We start from the raw sequence: 18,679 nt of genomic DNA on the forward strand, positions 1-18,679 counted from the left end.
TGTGAATCGCAGCGCTAGCTTTGGGCTGTACGTCGCATCGCTAGCTTTGGGCTGTACGTCGCATCGCTAGCTTTGGGCTGGGCGTCGCAGAGCTAGCTTTGGGCTGTGTGTCGCAGAGCTAGCTTTGGGCTGTGAGTCGCAGTGCTAGCTTTGGGATGTGAGTCGCATCGCTAACTTTGGGCTGTGCGTCCCATCGCTAGCTTTGGGCTGTGAGTCGCAGCGCTAGCTTTGGGCTGTGAGTCGCAGAGCTAGCTTTGGGCTGTGAGTCGCAGCGCTAGCTTTGGGCTGTGAGTCGCAGAGCTAGCTTTGGGCTGTGAGTCGCATCGCTAGCTTTGGGCTGTGCGTCGCATCGCTAGCTTTGGGCTGTGTGTCGCTGCACTAGCTTTGGGCTGTGCGTCGCTGCACTAGCTTTGGGCTGTGCGTCGCAGAGCTAGCTTTGGGCTGTGAGTCGCAACGCTAGCTTTGGGCTGTGCGTCGCAGAGCTAGCTTTGGGCTGGGCGTCGCAGAGCTAGCTTTGGGCTGTGCGTCCCATCGCTAGCTTTGGGCTGTGTGTCGCATCGCTAGCTTTGGGCTGTGTGTCGCAGAGCTAGCTTTGGGCTGTGCGTCGCATCGCTAGCTTTGGGCTGTGTGTCGCATCGCTAGCTTTGGGCTGTGTGTCGCAGAGCTAGCTTTGGGCTGTGCGTCGCTAGCTTTGGGCTGTGCGTCACACGTCCGCTGAGTGACGCCTCGGTGCCAAGGGCCTGCTCGAGCGACGGTCGGTCATGTGACCACAGCGCGTTCCCCCCGGTTACGCTCTTTCTGCTGCGTGTCATCACTCGGGTGTATGTGCAGGTGTGGACACCCATAGCTCCAGGGCACACGAGCGGTTCAGGAGCCAGAAGGTTCACATTCCTCTGAAGAAGGGTGTTTCTGTTCTCCCTCCCTCCCTCCCTCTCTCCCTCTCTCCCTCCCTCCTTCTCTCCCTCACTCCCTCCCTCCCTCTCTCCCTCTTTCATCATTTATCCTTCGTGCTAAGAGCCAGAAACTGAAAGTGTGTTTACAACTGTGAAGTTCTTCTGTTTGTAGTTTTAAAAGACTGTGGAAATTGTTCTCTGAAAAACGTTAACTAAGGGCTGTTTGAGTGGACATTTTATATATCGTCCTTGCATAGGCCATCTGCCTGTACGTGAGTGTGCTTGTATATGCAACCAAATCCCATGCATATCCCTGGGTTGACTTCTTAATCGCTAATGGCAGGATTGCAGATGAATTTTCCCATGCGTTTCCACAGCCAGGCCAGCCAGGGGCTTCTCTGGCAGAACTCACTGCCTTTATCAGCTGGGGCTGCCACCCCATTATGGACAGAGCCGGTCACACACTTACAAATCCACTAAATGCACAGAAAGAAAACTAATAATGCCAAGCCCAGGTTCTTGCACTGTTGCATCAGTAATTGAACCTTGAGCAAGGTACTTAACCTGCATTGCTTCAGTATATATCCAGCTGTATAAATGGATACAATGTAAAGTGCTATGTAAAAAAAAAAAAAAAAAGTTGTGTAAGTCGCTCTGGATAAGAGCGTCTGCTAAATGCCTGTAATGTAATGTAATTCTCAAATACATCTCAATGAGGCTGGTGCCTGGAACATAATTTCTGCCCATGAATCTGTATTTCAAGATCAATTCAGTGTCTGAAAAGGAATGAAGTGGTCGGGCTCAGACACGTAAGATTCCATCTGCTCTAAAATATACTGATCATGTCCTCCATACAACACAAGTGCCATACCCAAGAAAGGACGGTACAGCAGGTTTGGTTACCAAGTTTTGGTTCAGAAATTGCCAGTGAGAAAATTTTGCAAAATGCTTTTCGGGATTAAGTAAGTAAGTAAGTAAATAAATAAATACATTTTCATGTATTTATTTATACATGAAATGGAAGTGGAATGGAAGTTTTTTGCTCGCTGCTTTTGTGAAAAAAGGCAGCCCAAAATTTGAGGAAGCTCATCCATGTCTAGTGCAAACCTAATGCCAAAGATTTTGGCTGCAGGTCCATATACTTTTCCACCATCATGTTTCAGTGCCAATGTCCCTAAATGCACCCATACAACTCGTTGTGGATGTTAGTGTCTTCTGTTGTTACTGGAAAGGAATGATACAAACAAACAATAGTTGAGTCAAACACCAGGGATTGTGTAGTAATAGACAGAGCCTGGAAAAGTAGTCAGATCTACAAGCTATACGTGTAGCAAAGTTTTGATGAAGCCGACGAACACAAACTACTGACAAACTAGTCGGCTTCGTTAATTGCAAAATTTACAAAGACTTTCTCAAAAAATGACAGTTGAAAAACTGGAACATCTTCCTTGCTAAGAACTGCCGAACAGTTGAGCCAATATCCTCTCAAAAATGAAAGTTTTTTTAAAAAAAGCTTCTGGGTTTTGAGTACATGGACTAACCTGTAGGCTGCTGTGGCAGAGATGTTTTGTGCTACAGCTGATCGGAACAGTCTTTTCAGCACCACAGACTAAATCACAAAATGCCCTTGTTTTCGTGGTTTATTAATGCTTCCCAATTGATCAGACGATTATCATGAAATGTCCCATCATAAAAGTGGTATCGTGTGCAACTGAGATTGTTATGCTGTTAAGTCTACTGTAAGGCCCAGAAGCTGAAACCTTTACACACACATATTGTAACATTGCCCACCAGCATGGTTTCTTTCTTTCTTCCTTTGCGTTGGGCTTGGATGGGCTTGCGTGCGGACCGGGTATCGGTCCAGGGTTAAAATGGGCCCAGTTGAGTTGGGACGCCATCGGATATTAGGTGCATTCCTTAGGCTTCACCCCTATGTTGACAACAGGCTACCTGTGGTCACCTCGCCCTTCATCAGGATCTTTACTGTGATTGGACCAATGAGAACCAATTAAATTAGAAGGGTCAAACTGTGGGTGGGACTGAAGCAGAGGCAGAGTGCCTGTGGAAAAGCCCAAGCTCTGGCATGCAGTAAGGCACCCAACGTTAGCAAGCCGGTGGAACTGTTTCCAGAGCTGGCTGTCTCAGACCTCAGGTGCCGTAGAGACGCACCGGCAGTGACTTGAGCTGACATTGGGATTTGGAAAGGCAATGTAATGTTTAAATGGTGCGAATGAGGCCCCCCTCCCCCCCCCTGTTTCTTTTGAGAGCTCAGTAGAAACCACTTAGCTCAGAGTGTTGTATTACACTTCATTCAGACATCTAGCCTAAACATTTACCCAGAGCCACTTACTCTGATTGCAGCATTTACATACAATTGTTTTTTTCGAACTGGAATGGCCATACACTGAAACAATTGAGGTAAACTATGTTTAAGAGCGCAACACCAGTGTCCCACATGGGATTCAAACCTGTAGCCTCTCAATTACAAAGGCCAAGTTCCTAACATTTATGCTACACTGCTGTAGTTTAGTATTACCCAAACCAGGACAATTATGTCAGTTATTCAGGACAATAATTCTAGCTGTGGCTTTTTAGTGATCACCAAATGTAACTCACTTCAAAAACTGCATTTTTGAAGAGTAACTTGAATATTTGTGTTTAGTTGTTCATCATATTTCTGGACAAATGATAAAAAAGGAAAGCCAACAAAGTCATTAAAATGGCTGAGCTCTGACTCAAAGCCTGTATTCACTTTAGAAGGTAAAGTGGACTGGTCCGTGTTATTTTAACCCAGCCTTGAAATGCCGTCTTTATCTAGATTAGAACATAGTGTCCTTTTCCCTCATCCTGACTTGCATTCTCACATCATTCGCTACAGTTTATCTCCCGACTGCAGGACAATGCCGTCCTGTATCGTCGCATGCTGATGTCATTTGGTTAAATACTAACAGTTTGCTAAATACAAGCCCTTACCCTTTCAGACACACAGACAGTACACAGATAATCAGCACAAATATAAAGTCTCATATCCAAAAACACTCTTTCAGACACACATTTCTCTTGTTTAAGAATTAGAATTTTTTGACAGAATACAAGTGTCTTGGATGACAAAAACTGATGACATGGTGCACTGAAAATATTTTCAAAAATATTTGTTTTATTTTGTGTCCCTTGTAGTGTAGGTTTCAGCATACTAAAATATATGGTTTTTGATATTAAGACCAGAGACTGATGTCCTGTAAAGTGGACAAAAATGTTAGGTCCCTTTTGCTTTAACAGACATGTTTTAATCATGGTCAGGGCATTCATTTACCTGAGGAATTTAGCCTCCAAAATCTTAATCAAAAGTATCAGATTGACCAAAAAGATCAAACCTTTCAAGGCTCTGAAGTTCTTTTGGCTGTGAATGTTTAATGTTAGACCAGCTGTGACAGAACAAATTGTATCAAAAAACCCAAAATCACAATTTAGCATCTTACCTGCAGAATAATCAGTATGAGCTGAATTTTGTGTCAGAATTAAAATTCTGATCTGTATTTGTAATTGGTCTGACCATTTGAAGTGATGATATGATTTGTGGATGAAGGTGTGCTTTTATTTGGAGAATATTGCATAATTGTCATGTGTTGTGTTGTTTCTGTAAAAGTCATAATCACAATTTGTAAGACTGAAGTGCTATCAGTTTGCAATCTTGCTTCAGTTTCAGTAATTTTGCAGTAATTTTTCTGAATCCATTCTCTGCATTGTGGAAAGGGGAGGAGTTATACCGGTGTGACATCATTGTGGGGGAAGGGACTTGCTGCAGTTTATTTGCCGTGGGCTGAAGTATTATGCGACGCATTAGAAATGCGATCAATAATTAAGGCGACAATCAACATATATAATGGGGACTGGTGGCTGGAGTTGTGCCACATCCAGATAGGTAATATTAAGTGAAAACTTTATGGTTATGAATGCAGTTCCCTTTTAAGTGTGTGTTGCCCCCCCCCTCCCCCCACCAGGTCACGGGACGTGTGACTGCAGGACCTGCCAGTGCGACGCGGGCTGGAGGGGGGAGAACTGCAACTGCTCCATGCGCACCGACACCTGCATGTCCAGCATGGGCCTGCTGTGCAGCGGGCGGGGCCACTGCGTGTGCGGGGTCTGCGAGTGCACCCAGCCGGGGGCCTACGGCGGAACCTGCGAGAGATGCCCCACCTGCCCGGACGCCTGCGCCATCAAGATGTGCGTCAGACACTCACAAGCCATGTCACCTGACCCTAACCCAGCCTTTTACCAGCTACACACCAGCTAAACACAAACTATACATCATTATAGGCCCCTTTCACCAGCTACACACAAACTCTACATCATTATAGGCCCCTTTCACCAGCTCCACACAAACTCTACATCATTATAGGCCCCTTTCACCAGCTAAACACAAACTCTACATCATTATAGGCCCCTTTCACCAGCTACACATATAGTTCTACTACACATTATAATGCCCTTTACTGCTAATACACAAACTCTACATCATTATGATATTATTTAGACCTTTCACCAGCTAAATAGTTATAATTATAATGATTTATTAACTTAATACTGATGATCATTGTATTAATATTATTAGAATGATTGATATAAATGAGTATAGTTAAAGATGATGGTGGTGGTGATGGTGGTAATAGTAATGGTGATGATGATGGTCATGATGATAGTTATGATGTTGGTGGTGATGGTTAGGATGATGACTATGCTTGTGATGATGACGCTGGTTGTGATGATGATGATGATAATGATGCTGGTCGTGATGATGATGATGGTTCTGACAGCAGGCTTGTGTGCTGATTGCAGGGAATGTGTGGAGTGTAGACACTTTAAGCGAGGAAAGCTCTTTGATGAGAAGAGCTGTTCCAGGATCTGCAGGGATGACATCCAGCTGGTGGACAATCTGAGTGAGAAACCTATTCATATCACCTACAGTATTAGGCCTGACCCAGGAACAGAGCTGCACAGAACTGCTTACACACTGACAAAGTACAGTGTAATGAAACAAGCACCGAGCCTGGCTGGGCATTGCTGTGCTGACTGGGTGGGGCTGGTCAGGGCTGGGCGGGGCTGGGTGGGGCTGGGTGGGGCTGGTCAGGGCTGGTCAGGGCTGGGCGGGGCTGGGTGGGCCTGGGCGGGGCTGGGCGGGGCTGGGTGGGCCTGGGCGGGGCTGGGTGGGCTGGTCGGGCTGGTCAGGGCTGCGGGGCGGGGGCTGGGCGGGGCTGGGTGGGGCTGGGTGGGCTGTGCTGGACTGGTGGTCTAGTGGGGCTGTGCTGGGTGGGGCGGGGCTGGTCAGGGCTGGGGGGGCTGGGTGGGCTGTGCTGGACTGGCAGATCTGAGTGGGGCTGTGCTGGGTGGGGCGGGGCTGGTCAGGGCTGGGTGGGGCTGTGCTGGTTGGGGTGGGGCTGGTCAGGGCTGGGTGGGGCTGGGTGGGCTGTGCTGGACTGGCAGATCTGAGTGGGGCTGTGCTGGGTGGGGTGGGGCTGGTCAGGGCTGGGTGGGGCTGGGTGGGCTGTGCTGGACTGGCAGATCTGAGTGGGGCTGTGCTGGGTGGGGTGGGGCTGGTCAGGGCTGGGTGGGGCTGGGTGGGCTGTGCTGGACTGGCAGATCTGAGTGGGGCTGTGCTGGGTGGGGCGGGGCTGGTCAGGGCTGGGTGGGGCTGTGCTGGGTGGGGTGGGGCTGGTCAGGGCTGGGTGGGGCTGGGTGGGCTGTGCTGGACTGGCAGATCTGAGTGGGGCTGTGCTGGGTGGGGTGGGGCTGGTCAGGGCTGGGTGGGGCTGGGTGGGCTGTGCTGGACTGGCAGATCTGAGTGGGGCTGTGCTGGGTGGGGTGGGGCTGGTCAGGGCTGGGCGGGGCTGTGCTGGGCTGGCAGGGCTAGGTGGGACTGTGCTGGGCTGGGCGGGGCTGTGCTAAGATGGGCGGGGCTGGGTGGGACTGTGCTGGGCTGGGCGGGGCTGTGCTAAGATGGGCGGGGCTGGGTGGGACTGTGCTGGGCTGGGCGGGGCTGTGCTAAGATGGGCGGGGCTGGGTGGGACTGTGCTGGGCTGGGTGGGGTTCGGTAGGTAAGGATCAGCCACAGGTAGGACTCTGATATTGTAACTGGAAGCTGTAATTTTATACTGTAAAAGGCTAAAATTGATAAAATGAGAAAGTGTGAATCATAAAAGTGTAAAAACCCACTGTAAGTAATACTGGGCAAAGTCATCTCTGAGTTAGCCAATTTAATTAAAATTTAATTTAGGTTTTACCTGACTGTCATGGTCCTGTTTTCCTGTCTGTGTTTCCCTTGTTGGGCCGCCAGATGGCGGCACTTCTGTTTTGTGTCCTGCTCCCCCCCTGTTAATTGTATGATTGTTTCATTGTCTCGTTATCCCATCATTGTTGCCACCTGTGTCTTATCCCCTCCTTTTGGTTTGATTGCTTTTTGAGTTCACCTGTGTCTTGTTACCCCTGTCTATTTAAGTTTCCCCCTCCCTTGACTCAGGTGCTGGTTCCTTGTGGTTATGTCAGATTGTTTGTGCGTAAGCCTCTGCCCCATGTGTTCCTGCCCATGTCTTGGTTTTCTAGTGTTTTTTTGGAGTTTCTGCATTTCCTTTGTTCCTGTGTTTGTTTCCTACGTATGTTTGCGCCGACCGTATGTACCTGCCTGTGTTTGTGACCTGTTTGTGTTTGTTTGAATTACCCTTGTGTTCTGCCTGCCTGTGTTCTGCCCTGACCGTGTTCTACCCTGCCTGTATTTGTGAGTCCCCCTTGTTTTCTGCTTTTAGATATTTTTTGAGTTTGTGGTTTTGCCCATTGTGGCCTTGTTTGTTCCCTGTTTGTTTGCCTGTTAGTAAAGTCTTTGTTAATTTTCCCCTTTTTGAGTTTCGTGGTTTTTTCCCACTCTGCGCCTGGGTCCCAGCACCCGTACCGTGACACCTGACAATGATAAGAGTAACTACAATGGTTTATAATGGTTTAATATTCTTGTTTCTCGTAAACATGGCTCTCTTTCCCTCCCTCCTTCTCTCTCTCTCTTTCCCTCCCTCCCACTCTCTCTCTCTCTTTCCTTCCCCCCTTCTCTCTCCCTCCCCTCTCTGTCTTTCCCTCCCTCTCTCTCTCCATCTCTCTCTCCCCCTCCCTCCTCTCTCTTTCTCCCTCTCTCCCAGGCTTCCATGATAAGAATGCACGTAACTGTACCTACGAGAACGAGGATGACTGCATACAGCACTTCCAGTACTATGAGGATGGCAGTGGCAAGTCCATCCTCTTCGTGGTCAAGGAGCCAGGTGAGCCCATAGCTGCTCCGTGTTTCTGGGACCTTGTGCGTGTTCTCCAGTCACTTTCACATGTAAGGTCAAGAGTACGGCTGTGTGTGTCCATCCATCCATTCATTATCTATACCTGCTTATCCTGAGCAGGGTCCATCCACTATCTATACCCGCTTATCCTGGGCAAGGTCCATTCATTATCTATACCCGCTTATCCTGGGTATGATCCATTCTTTATCTATACCTGTTTATCCTGGGCAGGGTCCATCCATTATCTATACCTGCTTATCCTGGGCAGGGTCCATCCATTATCTATACCTGCTTATCCTGGGCAGGGTCCATCCATTATCTATACCTGCTTATCCTGGGCAGGGTCCATCCATTATCTATACCCGCTTATCCTGGGCAGGGTGTATGCATTATCTATACCCCGCTTATCCTGGGCAGGGTCCATTCATTATCTATACCTGCTTATCCTGGGCAGGGTCCATCCATTATCTATACCAGGGTTGTGGTGGGTGCTGGAGCCCATCCCAGCATGCACTGAGCGAGAGGTAGAGAAGAACAGGTGTGTGTGCGCACCCAAATGTGTGTCGGTGTCCATCTACAAGCTCAGAAGGCTCTGAAGTCAAAGTTCTGATGTTTTATGGTGTGTGAGAGATTCCTCCCCTCCTCTACTGAACCCTCTATCATAAGCCTGGGGTGCCCCCGGGCGATGCCCGATTACCCGTATGACAGTGAGAGTACTGACGGTACTCAGCTGAAGCCTGTTAGGAAGGTTCCGGAACCCGTGACTCTCTGTCAGAGCTCCACACAGCCTGTTCTGACACCCCCACCCTGGTGCCCCTCACACATCTCTCAGAACCAGTCAAAAGCATGGAGCTCCTCTCACTGGCTGGCTTCTCCCACTACAGACACCTCTTGGTGTCCCTCTGTGAGCTTTCACAGGCTCACAGGTGGAGAACCTGACAAAGAGCCATACCTGTAATTTGCACATTTCCCCGAGCTGTGACAGGTCATTCCTTCACTAGTTTTTCTTCAGCATACCGGAAAGTTCTCTGTGATTATGAAAGCAAGCACTTTAAATAAGGCCTGGATTAGTCTCTTTCTGAAAGGCTCGTCAGGAGTGTGGGTTGCGGTCAGTGGCATGGATGTATACGTTTTAAAGTTGCGTACGTTCAGTTGTTTTTCCTCTTGAAAATGTATGATCTTCCGTAATATTTTACTCAACTTACTTTAACACCGTACAGCCTGGTCTGGCTTTGTTGTCTTTGTCTGAACTCTTTCATTTTCAATAAATGGCTTAGTTTTAGTGACCAGGTGTGCATACTGCATAAAATTAAGTTGGCTCTTTTTACAGTGTTTTGGGCTGGAAACTAGCTGTAACAGCACACCGCAGTGAAGCACAAAACTGCCTACTGATCGTAGATAAGATCGCTGTGAGCTTGCTTTTCATACAGGATTTCAGCTGCCTGCTCCCATATTATTGAAAATTCTGTAGCGGTGGCTAGCTATAAGTGCATACCGCGGTATGAGTGCTGTGTGCGCTCTGTTGATAGTAGCGTAGCGCTGGCTAGTGCAGCAGCTAGCTAATTGTTATCATGAATGTGTGTTCAGGATGCCACAGTTTTCAGTGTTCATGTCAAACCCAACTTCAGCAGTTTTAGGCTCTTGTCATTGAATGGGAAGGGTAACTATGAAACACAAATAGCCTACTCACACCACTTTATCGCCGAGGTTCATAAAATGTAAGGCTGTGTTTGGTTAATTTAATTAGCCTATGCAAATTAAAGTTCGAAAGCTAGGGTTAGACATGGTGAAATATCAGAGATGGGACCACTGACTCTTTACCTATAGGTCTACCCTTTCTATTGCAATCCTCCTAAAATAACTTCTACATAACAGTGGCTGTATCAAAGGGGCAATTGAGGTAACAGTAGTCGGAGTGCTGTTTTTGCATTTTTTACCATGAACAATAGAACTACTGTAAGAAATTGTGGTGATGCTTAACATTGAATTATGCCCACTACTGATCGATGTGGTCACTTCTGGCACTACGATCCTTACTTCACTCTAGTGTTTCTTTTGCACCTCTACATCATGAACCTATGCACTTGTTGTACGTCGCTCTGGATAAGAGCGTCTGCTAAATGCCTATAATGTAATGTAATGTAATGTACTGGCTATGCAACTCCACCTCCAGGCACCAACTCACCGGTCCTATTTCTCTATTTTTGCTGTGTAAATAAAATATAATAATAATAATAATAATAATATAAATAAATAAATAAATAAATAAAAATAATCAGATATTCCTGGAGGGCTTGTGTGTATGTAAGTTTTTTTTCCATGAATTTCGACTCATTTACCTAATCAGCTCTTTAAACCAACTCATAAATCGCTCATAAATTTGACCTCAGTAAAATGTTTCACATAGGGACAAAAACTGTTGCAATTCATGGGCCTTTCATATAAACTCAGGAAATTGTCAGAGCAGGTGTGTTATTTAAGTAATTATGAGCAGATATAAAATCCACAACCAGATATGGCCCTCCTGCCCACCCCTGATCTGACTGATTAAAAGTCCCGGGATATAAATGTGGAACATTTAATCTTCCTGCCATGCTTAACTGGTTTTGATGGAAGTCGGAAATTCATAATTAAAAGTGTCTAATGAAGAACAATCAACAGCTCGTTAGGTTGAGCAGTTGCTGGTGTGCAGCTGCAGTAGCTGGTAGCAGAAAGGACAGTAGGGGGCTGTGAGTCAGAGCTTTGTGTGTACGTGTCACCCTAACAACCGCACAGAGCTTTGTGTGTACGTGTCACCTGTTTCCTTCAGAGTGCCCTGAAGGGCCGAACACCCGTGAGTCAGAGCTTTGTGTGTACGAGTCACCCTAACAACCACACAGAGCTTTGTGTGTACGAGTCACCCTAACAACCACACAGAGCTTTGTGTGTACGAGTCACCCTAACAACCACACAGAGCTTTGTGTGTACGAGTCACCCTAACAACCACACAGAGCTTTGTGTGTACGAGTCACCCTAACAACCACACAGAGCTTTGTGTGTACGCGTCACCCTAACAATCACACAGACCTTTGTGTGTACGCGTCACCCTAACAATCACACAGACCTTTGTGTGTACGTGTCACCCTAACAATCACACAGAGCTTCATGTGTACGTGTCACCCTAACAACCACACAGAGCTTCGTGTGTACGCGTCACCCTAACAATCACACAGATCTTCGTGTGTACGCGTCACCCTAACAATCACACAGACCTTCGTGTGTACGCGTCACCCTAACAATCACACAGATCTTCGTGTGTACGCGTCACCCTAACAATCACACAGATCTTCGTGTGTACGTGTCACCCTAACAATCACACAGACCTTTGTGTGTACGCGTCACCCTAACAATCACACAGACCTTCGTGTGTACGCGTCACCCTAACAATCACACAGATCTTCGTGTACGCGTCACCCTAACAATCACACAGACCTTCGTGTGTACGCGTCACCCTAACAATCACACAGACCTTTGTGTGTACGCGTCACCCTAACAATCACACAGATCTTTGTGTGTACGCGTCACCCTAACAACCACACAGAGCTTTGTGTGTACGTGTCACTCTAACAACCACACAGAGCTTTGTGTGTACGCGTCACCCTAACAACCACACAGAGCTTTGTGTGTACGTGTCGCCCGTTTCCCTTAGAGTGCCCTGAAGGGCCGAACACGCTGGTGGTGCTGCTGTCTGTCATCGGGGCCATCCTCTTCCTGGGCCTGATTGGCCTGCTCATCTGGAAGCTAATGATCACCATCCACGACCGGCGAGAGGTCGCCAAGTTTGAGGAGGAGAAAGCCCGAGCCAAGTGGGACACGGTGAGACGCCTGAACACGCGCACATCAAACACGCTAACCCTAACAACCACACGCTCCCACATCAAACATGCTAACCCTAACAACCACACGCTCCCACATCAAACACACTAACCCTAACAACCACACGCTCCCACATCAAATATGCTAACCCTAACAACCACACACTCCCACATCAAACATGCTAACCCTAACAACCACAAGCTCCCACATCAAACATGCTAACCCTAACAACCACACACTCACACACACACATGCATATCAAACACGCTAACCCTAACAACCACACACTCACACACACATGCATATCAAACACGCTAACCCTAACAACCACACACTCACACACACACACATGCATATCAAACACGCTAACCCTAACAACCACACACTCACACACACATGCATATCAAACACGCTAACCCTAACAACCACACACTCACACACACACATGCATATCAAACACGCTAACCCTAACAACCACACACTCACACACACACATGCATATCAAACACGCTAACCCTAACAACCACACACTCACACACACACACATGCATATCAAACACGCTAACCCTAACAACCACACACTCACACACACACACGTGCACATCAAACACGCTAACCCTAACAACCACACACTCACACACACACACATGCATATCAAACACGCTAACCCTAACAACCACACGTTCTCACATCAAACACGCTAACCCTAACAACCACACGCTCTCACACACACACATGCATATCAAACACGCTAACCCTAACAACCACACACTCACACACACACACATGCATATCAAACACACTAACCCTAACGACCACACGTTCTCACATCAAACACGCTAACCCTAACAACCACACGCTCTCACATCAAACACGCTAACCCTAACAACACACACACACATGCATATCAAACACGCTAACCCTAACAACCACACCTCCACACACACATGCATATCAAACAGCTAACCCTAAACACACCCACATCACAGCACAACACACACATGCATATCAAACACGCGGACCCTAACAACCACACACTCACACACACACATGCATATCAAACATGCTAACCCTAACGACCACACGCTCTCACATCAAACATGCATATCAAACACGCTAACCCTAACAACCACACGCTCTCACATCAAACATGCTAACCCTAACAACCACACACTCACATCAAACACACTAACCCTAACAACCACACGCTCCCACATCAAACATGCTAACCCTAACAACCACACACTCACATCAAACACACTAACCCTAACAACCACACGCTCCCACATCAAACATGCTAACCCTAACCACACGCTCCCACATCAAACATGCTAACCCTAACAACCACACGCTCCCACACAAGCACACCTCATCCAACAGCTAGAGATCATGTTGAGCTGCTAATTAGTAGAATCAGGTGTACCAAATTAGGGTTGGAGTGAAAAACTACAGGATGGTAAATCTCTAGCTGTTGAATGAGGCGTGCTTTGTCAGAGTTGGAGTGAAAACCTACAGGATGGTAGATCTCTAGCTGTTGAATAAGGTGTGCTTTGTCAGAGATGGAGTGAAAACGTACAGAATGATAAACCTCTAGGGACAGGGTTGTGCAGCCCTGTCGTAGTGTCTGTCTTTAAAGGCCTAAGACTCAGCGGCCCTGGGTCTGGCCCACACTTAGACTGGATACCTGCAGGGTTATGAGGAAAAACCAGGTTACTGCTGTGAGTGGGAAAGGCAGCTTGCCATTTGTGCTAGAGGCCTGGAGTGGAGAAACAGCAGTATTGCCCATTATGGTGCATGAGGCTGTGAGTGGGAAACAGAGCAGTACTTGCATAGGTGCAGAGGACGTGAGTAGAACGAGTAACCTTCCTAGGGCACAGGGTGTGTGAAGCAGAGTAGTGTCTGCCTTAATGGTGACTCAGCGGCCTGGAGTGGCAAACAGAGCATACCTGCCAATGGTGCATGAGGCTGTGAGTGGGGAAACAGAGCAGTACTCTGCCCATTATGGTGCATAGAGGCCTGTGAGTGGGGAAACAGAGCAGTACTCTGCCCATTATGGTGCATAGAGGCCTGTGAGTGGGGAAACAGAGCAGTACTCTTCCCATTATGGTGCATAGAGGCCTGTGAGTGGGGAAACAGAGCAGTACTCTTCCCATCGCGGTGCATAGAGGCCTGTGAGTGGGGAAACAGAGCAGTACTCTTCCCATTGTGGTGCATAGAGGCCTGTGAGTGGGGAAACAGAGCAGTACTCTTCCCATTGCGGTGCACTACTATACCCCCATGGCAGCATAAGACACCGTGCTGTAGGATGTGACCTATCGAGGAAGAGGAGATAAAGTAAGGGTTCAGACGCAGCCTAGCAACAATCCCATGGCATGTTACAGAGAAGTCTTGCGGTGGTCGCTATGGTGATATTTGCTATTTGCTTAAGCATGTTAATCATTTCCTAACCAAATTTTCACGGTCTGGAAACTTTAATACTTCCCACAGCTGTCTGGCTGAAATTTTTCTTTTACCCCATGCTTCTCCATTTGTTGTGTAAATCAGAAATTGCTTCTCTTGTGGAAATCCCTCCGTCAAGTAGCAGTTGAATTAATCTAAACTAATTGATGTGGTTTGATGTTAGGCTGCCGCTACTTGTTCGCAGCTGAGCGGACTGGGTCAACTGTAGTGTGTTTAGCTGGAGTTTAAACCTCAGGATTAATAAACCCCACAGAGGTGCTGTACAACTGGAACAGCTGGCAGAATCTGAAATTAAGGATTATCCGTTCCAGTTGTAATGCAGTTCTGTGATCTAAGGGTTTAAGCCTGAGGTTTGAACTCCAGTTGCAATTAACAGACAGTGTTCACACTGGATGTGCACAGTCTCAGATGCTCTTTTTTGCCCTTGTTTAATGTTTCTACAGGGCCACAACCCGTTGTACAAAGGAGCAACCTCCACCTTCACCAACGTGGCGTACCGGGGAAATAAGAGCCCAACTGAGCCCCCGCCCAGCTAGTCAGGACCCGTCCCACTCTGGGCCTGTAAAAGGGCTTGTAAACACCTGGGGACAGCCTGTGCCCGATTTGGACTGTTCCATTTTCATTTTGCTGGGGATATTGGCATTTTTTATGTGCTGATAACAAGAAAAGATACATTTTGTAAATATGTGTGCAATTTTTAAAGTGTCTTATTAAACACAGATTCAAATTTGAAAAAAATGTCAACAAGTAAAATACACTCAACTAACAAGTATTTTAGTCTTATATTTGGACCTAAAATCTAATTTATGGTACTTCTTTACTAAATAAAAAAAATTGACTCATTTCAAGATTTGTCAATGGGGTAAGAAATTATAATTTGTCAAACAAACAGTAACATAAAACAAGCTCATATTTTCTACTTGAGAGAGCAGTATTGTTATAAAACTAAAACACTTGTTAAGACATAATTGTCTTGTGTGTGCTTGTCCATGCCCTTCAGACAGAGCAGCGCAGGAGGGTGGGTTTACATGATCATGCTTTCTATCCTGGAGCACCAGCTGTTTTCTGTGACCTTAATATTGGTTGTTAAGCATTATAATGGAGTGTAATATTGTATATAGTGCAGTGGGGTCAGACTCCAGTCCAGGGATTTTGCAGTGTCTTCTATTGCTGTTTCAACATTATTTAAGTTGTTTGTGAGCTGAAGAGTTCATGCACCTTTTTTCCAAGGCCTCGTTTAACTGCTGATTGAAAAGAAACCACAAAAAGTGTGGCACTGCAGGACTGGAGTTAAACCTGCATACACTGCGGCCCTCTAGGACTGTGATTAAACCTGCATGCATTGTGGCCCTCTAGGACTGGAGTTAAACCTGCAGGCACTGTGGCCCTCTAGGACTGTGATTAAACCAGCATATACTGTGGTCCTCTATGGATTAAATTTGGTGCCTGTAATATAAGTAACAGAGTTTACTATGCAGTATAGGCATTTTAGTATTTTGTAAAAAGGATTACCAGAGTGCACTATCAAATGTTTTTCAGGTAGATTTAATTTGGCAAAACAAGGCATAGGTGAAAATTAGCAGTGAATTCTGCACTGATACTGAGGAAATATTTTTTACATAGCTGTTAGCTGTCAACATGTGAAACAGCTTGCAGGTCGTGTAGTAGAGTTAGAGACCCTGGGTTCATTCCAGTTGCTTACTTTCACTCCTTGCATCTCTTCCTCGCACCCTTTCCTCACTCCTTAGCTCCAGAGGACGTGAGGAAGAGATGCATGGGGCTCTTTCCAGTCGCTTATTTAATCCGTCCTCATCTCTGCCGTTCCTCGTCTGACCCAGAATTCGATCGAGGTCCACCATTGTTATGGACATTCCAGCTCGATGAATGCTCCTTGAAGGAGCCAGGGGGCTACTGAAGGATGCTTGAACAAGGAAACATGAGGGCATCATTTGCAGATGTTTTTTTTTTTGGAACACGTGATGTATAAATGATCGACCTGTGGACCCACCTCTCCCCATCTGCCCCGTCTGTAACTGATGTGGCTTCAAACTGATGCCTGACTGGAAAGGGACATTCTATTTGCCTAATACACTTTTCCTTGATTCCTCCGTCCTTGTGTCCTTTCCTTGTGTTCTTTACTTGCATCCTTCATTGGGTGTGGCTAAGGAAGCGAGAAAAGGAGTGAAGAAAGGATGCAAGTCGGTAAAATAAGCGATTGGAAAGAGCCTGAGGATGTGTACAGTTCTGTAATTCAGTTTCACCTCTACTGTATGTCTGTGTTCTGGCAGGTTTAACACTTCTACTGTGAGATGCTTATTGAATGTGGGCCCAGGTAGTTTTAGTTCTTTCCTCAAACCTGTGTAAATGTATTTTCTTAAATATGTATGGCTTTGATTATGAAAATCTAAAGACAATTGTGTTGTTCATGCAGAAATATAATTCAGATAGTAGCGTGGCTCCATAAAAAACAAGGGCAAAAGCAATCACTCATTATGCTTTAATTATAGCTGCAAACTGTTATGACCCACACTCAGAAACACATACATGAGCCTGAACATGCAAAAAATGTAAAAATCATTATACAATTCTATTTTATAACTGTGGTTGCAGATAGAAATGTAGGCATTTAAAATGGGAATAAAAGTTTCTGTCAAGCGAATATTATAATTGTAATGATAAATGTTCATAGTGTTTATATACTTCACTCTGAGAACTTTGGCTCCTTTGTATCTCCATTGAGAGAGCCTTGTGTCTTTTCAGATGCTTGCTGTGCTATGTTTATGTTGTAGGGAAAATGTGTCAGCAGGAAAGTGTTACACATTGATCTATATCCTGGTGTTCTTTTTCATTTAAACTTTTAAATGTACAAAACTAATTTGAATTTTGGACCGTGTAAGAGTGGTGGTTTTTGTCTTAATTGACATAGACTTTGTTCTAATCCTTTTATACAAAAACCAACCTTATAAGATCAAGCAGGACCTATTGGTGGTGGGCTGTTTTTATTTTTTTTTATTTTTAACTTTCTTTATTGTTGTACATCCATTTTCTACAAAAAAAATAAATACGAATTAGTATTTGTGTTGTTCTGTGATTATTTTGAATACACATCTATGATTAGTTTTACAGTTTCGCTACACTGTAAAGCAGTGTTTAAAAGAAAAATCGGAAAACAAATAGAGGAAAGCAACTCAAGTAGCATTCCTGTCACTACAGATGCCGTAGGTCTTATACAGTCATTGTTTATTTAGCACATCTGAATGGCTGAAACGTTTTGGAGTGGCTTAGTCAAAGTCCTGACTTGAACCAAATAGAAATCCTGTGGCAGGACCTGAAATAAGCAGTTCATGATCGGAAACATACTAATTCCTCTGAATTAAAGCACTTTTGCAAAGAAGAGTGTGCTAAAATTCCTCCACAGCAATCTGAAAGACTGATATCAAATTATAGGAAGTGTTTGGTTGCAGCTATTGCTGCTGATGGTGGTGCAACCAATTAAATGTCAATATCAATTATATAGAATGATTAATTATTAAGGGGCAATTACTTTTTAAGGGTGATATGGGTGTTTGGTAACTTTTTTCATTAAATAAGTGAAATAATCATTTTACAGATGTAGTAGATTTCCTTTGTCTAATATAACATTTTTTCTAAAGATCTGAAACCATTTATTGTGATATGCAATAATAGAGGAAATCAGGAAGGGCCAAGTACTTTTTCACAGCATTGTAACTAATGCAAAGCATGACAATATTTTGTTTTATAAGTTAACCCAACACAAATCAGAGTTGTTAGGTTATCTTTTATTTTAAAGTTAATGCCATTTAATTGGTTTAACCTCTATTACCTTAAAATTACTTCAATTCATATTTTAATTACTGAAATTACCAAACATAACTCCAATTTTAGTTGTAGTAAGTAACAACAGTCATGGTTACTTGAATTATTTAACTTCTAAAAACTTTCTGAGCTTAAATTTACCTTTATTACTTATTATAAGTTCAACTTAGGCCTACTCAAAAGTGATTCAGAAAATTCAAGAAAACCCCTCACAAATAGAATTAGTAGGTTACTGACTTAATTTTGTGACTTGTACAGGGATTACTTACATTGAGTAAATTGAGCAAAATTATGATATTTGAGTTTGGAGTATGATGGTTTTAC

The 18,679-nt window shown here is 45.3% G+C and overlaps 1 protein-coding gene across 2 annotated transcripts in view; it reads left to right on the forward strand.

Annotated features, from left to right (window-relative positions):
- The window catches only part of LOC135243377 (integrin beta-3-like), a 43,024-nt gene extending 25,432 nt beyond the window's left edge, over nt 1-17,592 (forward strand). Inside the window, exons 11-15 of one of the 2 annotated variants that reach the window (XM_064315158.1) lie at nt 4,895-5,117; nt 5,730-5,830; nt 8,072-8,191; nt 11,892-12,058; nt 14,962-17,592. In XM_064315158.1, the coding sequence (XP_064171228.1) occupies nt 4,895-5,117; nt 5,730-5,830; nt 8,072-8,191; nt 11,892-12,058; nt 14,962-15,054 (704 nt within the window). In that variant the 3' untranslated portion in view covers nt 15,055-17,592. Of the gene's footprint in view, nt 1-4,894; nt 5,118-5,729; nt 5,831-8,071; nt 8,192-11,012; nt 11,607-11,891; nt 12,059-14,961 lie in introns of those variants that run through there. The other variant, XM_064315159.1, reaches the window with a different exon arrangement.
- The last annotated feature ends 1,087 nt before the right edge of the window (nt 17,593-18,679 follow it).

This window comes from Anguilla rostrata, chromosome 17 (genome assembly GCF_018555375.3).
Source record: "Anguilla rostrata isolate EN2019 chromosome 17, ASM1855537v3, whole genome shotgun sequence".
NCBI lineage: Eukaryota > Metazoa > Chordata > Actinopteri > Anguilliformes > Anguillidae > Anguilla > Anguilla rostrata.